Raw genomic sequence first — 4,219 nt, 5'->3', positions numbered from 1 at the left:
ATATATATGTGTGTGTGTGTATATATATATATATATATATATACTGTATTTTCTTTTTTTTTCTTTTTATTCCAGAGGGCTATATACTCACCAGAGAGAGTCAGAGACAGAGAGAGGAAGAAAGCACCCTCCAATGGGGTGTGATTACTTCAAAATGCCTTCTACTCCATTTTTCCGTCCTGTTGGGATTTGGGGCACCACATGCACATATGCCTGATGTCACATGCACATGTACCTTATGTGTTTTTTAAGCCACCGGGTCTAGAATTTAAACAGTGTGGCTGGCCATGTGGGATCTGGTTCTCTTAACCACTAGGCAATGCAGCTGGCTCATACACCATATTTCCTTTGTTCATTCATCTGTCAATGGACACCTAGGTTCATTCCATATTCGACTATTATGAATAATGCTGCAATAAATATGTGTGTGCAGATATCTCTTCGGCACACTGATTTTCTTTCATTTGGATATATACCCAGTTGTGGGATTGCTAGATCATATAGTAGTTCTATTTCTAGTTTTTTCTTTTTTATGTTTATTTATTTCTTCCATAAGCAAGATAGATAGCTAGAGAAAGAGACAGAGTAAGCACCTCCAACATAATCTTGATGCCACAATCCACTCTACACGAAGCCAGCTCTGAATCACGGACATGTATGTGTCCAGCATATTCAGGGATGTTTCTGGACATGAACCTAGAACCTTCCCCTGTGAGTTAGCTTTGCAGAGCATCATGTCTTACTGCTGCACCACCATCCAGCCCCTATTTGTAGTTTTATGAGAAACCTCCGTACTGTTTTCCATAAGCTATATTTCCATCAGCAGTGTAAAAAAAAGTCCCCTTTTTCCACATCCTCACCATTTTATTTTTACTTTTTTAAAGTTTTTATTATAGGGCATATGTACTCACCAGAAAGAGACAGAGAGAGAGAGAGAGGGAAAGTGAGAAATCACCCCCCAGGGGGATGGCTGTGTTGCAATCCCTTCTCTTCCATTCTCCTCTCAGAATTTTGGGCAGACATTCACATGTGCTCGACATGATTTTCAAGCTCAGACTCAAACCACATAGCCTGCCTAGTAGGATCCAGCACCTTAAACTCCATGCCACTGCTGGCCCAACATTTCTATTTTTTTTAAAGTTTATTTTTTTCAAAAGTGAGAGAGAGACAGACCCAAACAGGTCTTGGCACCAGGATCCACTCCCCTGCCTTTAGCCAGACCCAGGTCACAAGCAAGTTTGTGCCTAGCATACTCAGGGAAGTCATCAGCCCTGAAGTGGAAACCTTCCAATGTGCGATTGCCTTACAGAATGCCAGGTTTTACTGCTGTGCTACCATCTAGCCCCGTCTTAGCCCATTATTGTATTGCTAACAGAAATAACTGAGACTGGGTAAATTGAAGAGAATAGAAGTATTGACTCACAATTCTGGTATGTGAAAGTCCAAAGGCACAAAATAGCAGAGGGCAGAACCTTGAGCAGAGCAGCTGTCTTTTTTTGTTGTTGTTGTCTGTATTCCTGTGGGTTCTGCCTGCCCCATTTCCTCTCCTTATACACACACCAGAACCTAATCATGGGTGCTCCACCCTAATGACATTATTATACCCAAAGGCCCCACCCTGGGCCACTATAAACGAATTAAGTCTTCACTTAACACCTTTGCAGTACAACCAAGCCGTAACACGTGGACCCTTGGCAGACATCCAACCACTGCCCAAGAAGACCCCGTTGTAAAACATGAACCTTTGAAGGATGAACTATTTTCTGAACTCTAACAGGCCTCTATTTTAATGTTTTGAGGAATCTTCATAGTCTTTTGCAAAATGGCTATGCTAATTTACATTTCTACAACAGTATAATAGTTTTGTTTTCTGCACATTTTTGCAAACATCTGTTACTTTTTTATAATAGCCATTCTTTTTTATTTATTTATTTATTTTTTTGTAGAGGTTTTTGCTATAGGGCGTGTGTGCTCGCCAGACAGACAGAGAGAGACATAGAGACAGAAAGCGAGAAATCACCCCCCAGGGGGGATGGTCACGCCGCAATCCCTTCTCTTCCATTCTCCTCTAGGGATCTTGGGCACGCACTCACACATGCCCGGCGTGAGTTTTAAGCCACCAGGTTTGGGACGCGAACCGCGGTCGACTACATGGGAGTCCAGCAACATAGCCATTATGCTAACTGCTGGTCCCTATGATAGCCATTCTAACTGAGTGATTTTCTAACTCTTTGTGGTTTTAATTTGCATTTCTCTGATGTTTAGCGATGTTGAGCATTTTTTTCTTTGTATTAGATTTTTGCTGTAAGGTATGCGTGCTTGATGGAGAGATAGACAGAGACAGAAAATGAGAAATCATCCACCCACCCCTGAGAATGGCCACACCACAATCCTTCTCCTCCATTCTCCTCTCAAGATTTTGGGCACACACACACATGTGCCTGGCGTGAGTTTTAAGCCACTGGGTCTGGCACTCCAACTGCGGTCGACGGCGTGGGAGTCCAGTACATAACTATTATGCCATATGCTGGTCCTGAACATTTTTTCATATCCTGTTGGCTTTGTATGTCTTTTTTTGAGAAATGTCTATTCAGCTCACTTGTTCATTTTAGAATCAGATTATTATTATTATTATTATTGCTGTCAAAATGTTTGAGTTTCTTATATAGTCTAAATATTAATTCCTTGTCCCATGAATAGTTTGCAAATATTTTCTCCCATTCTGCAGGTTGTCTCTTCAAGCCTTGGCATTTCTAATTCAAAGTATATTATTATCTGAACAATTACAATCTTTTTTTATTTATGAGGTAGAGAGAATGAAAAAACAAATAGAGATAGGAATATTTGACAGGGTCTTGCCATGTCAGGACCATCATACCCCAGTCTCCCAATTAACTATGATTTTAGGAGCATGCAACCATGCCTGGCATATTTGGGTTGGCCTAGGAACCTAACCTAGGCCTTCCATACAGCTTCTGGTCTCCTAGGTGATGGCACTACCTGCGCAACATTGCATCTGGGCCAGAACTAGCAATGTTGGAAGTCATTTATGGAACAAATATTTCAGCCACTCTTTATTTTATAGACTAGCACTTATCTGTACTTAATTTAATTTTAATAGCTGTCCTCCTTCTCCCCTGTAACTCCTTGGCTCCTCCAGGTTCTGGCTTCAGTGATCCTTTCCCTGGAGCACCATCTCAGTACTTACAGAGACTTTCTAGAATGGCCATATTGGAATATGATACTATTCGTCAGGAAACAACTAGAAAATCAAAAAAAGGCAAGAAACGAGAGCTACGAGACTGCTGATAAATATACATTGTGATGCTTTCTTCACTGACTTTTAAGTTTTCTATTTTCTTTTTTTTTTCTTTCTTTTCTCTCTTTTTTTTTTTGGATATGTGATAAGATACTCAATGATTTACGTAGAGACAGAAATGTAAATAGGAAATAAATAATTTATATATGGAATAATTTGTATTTTGTTCTCATTACAAAGAAATGTTTAAATCTTGGTTTGTGGGAACATAAGCATGACAGGAATAGCATTCTATGATATTTGTGCACATTGATTATGCCTTTTGATTTGATTTGATAAATATTTGGAGGACAGTTATCTGTGTAATTAATTTTGTTAGTTACTGCAGAAGAGTCAAAGAAGACTGAGTCCTTATAGTTGGAGATACAAAGGTGTCAATAAGAATCCTTTTTTCCCTGCTTGAGTTTGGAAACAGCTATAAAATAAGTATTCACGTAGATCAAGATGAAAATATTAGCTTGTTTTATTGATAGAACAGGATGCGAAAACCTTGGATGTGGGCTGACAATGGGCCTTCCAGTACTGAATTTCCAAGTCAAGCAAATGCACTCACCCAGGTAGTGCTGACCAACTCAACTCACCTGCTGCCTTTGACTGGGACTGCCGAGCAGATTCTCAAGGGAAGAGAGACTTGCTCCATCTCCAAAGGGAGGAGGAAGAAGGTCCAGGTCAAGAGGAAAACCCCTTCTTAAAAAAGACTGAGGAGGGGGGAGAAGTATGCATCTCTGTACCTCTCTGGGAAGTGTGGGAGATCAAAGATACCAATGCCTGTGAGCCCATGAAGCCCAGGCTGTCAACAAGAGAACCAGGATGCTATGGAGGTTTATAAGTGGAGCAGTAATATCCAGTGGGTGGTTAGAGAAGGCTTCATGGAATATGCTTGAAATGGGCTTAAAGACA

The 4,219-nt window shown here is 40.5% G+C and overlaps 1 protein-coding gene across 1 annotated transcript in view; it reads left to right on the top strand.

Annotated features, from left to right (window-relative positions):
- The window catches only part of CUNH8orf89 (chromosome unknown C8orf89 homolog), a 41,162-nt gene extending 37,803 nt beyond the window's left edge, over window positions 1-3,359 (top strand). Inside the window, exon 7 of the mRNA XM_006139801.3 lies at window positions 3,161-3,359. Within this exon, the coding sequence (XP_006139863.1) occupies window positions 3,161-3,309 (149 nt within the window). The 3' untranslated portion in view covers window positions 3,310-3,359. The remainder of the gene's footprint in view (window positions 1-3,160) is intronic.
- The last annotated feature ends 860 nt before the right edge of the window (window positions 3,360-4,219 follow it).

This window comes from Tupaia chinensis, unplaced genomic scaffold (assembly GCF_000334495.1).
Source record: "Tupaia chinensis unplaced genomic scaffold, TupChi_1.0 Scaffold000002_1, whole genome shotgun sequence".
Lineage (NCBI taxonomy): Eukaryota > Metazoa > Chordata > Mammalia > Scandentia > Tupaiidae > Tupaia > Tupaia belangeri.
This window is presented reverse-complemented; position numbering and strand designations above follow the sequence as displayed.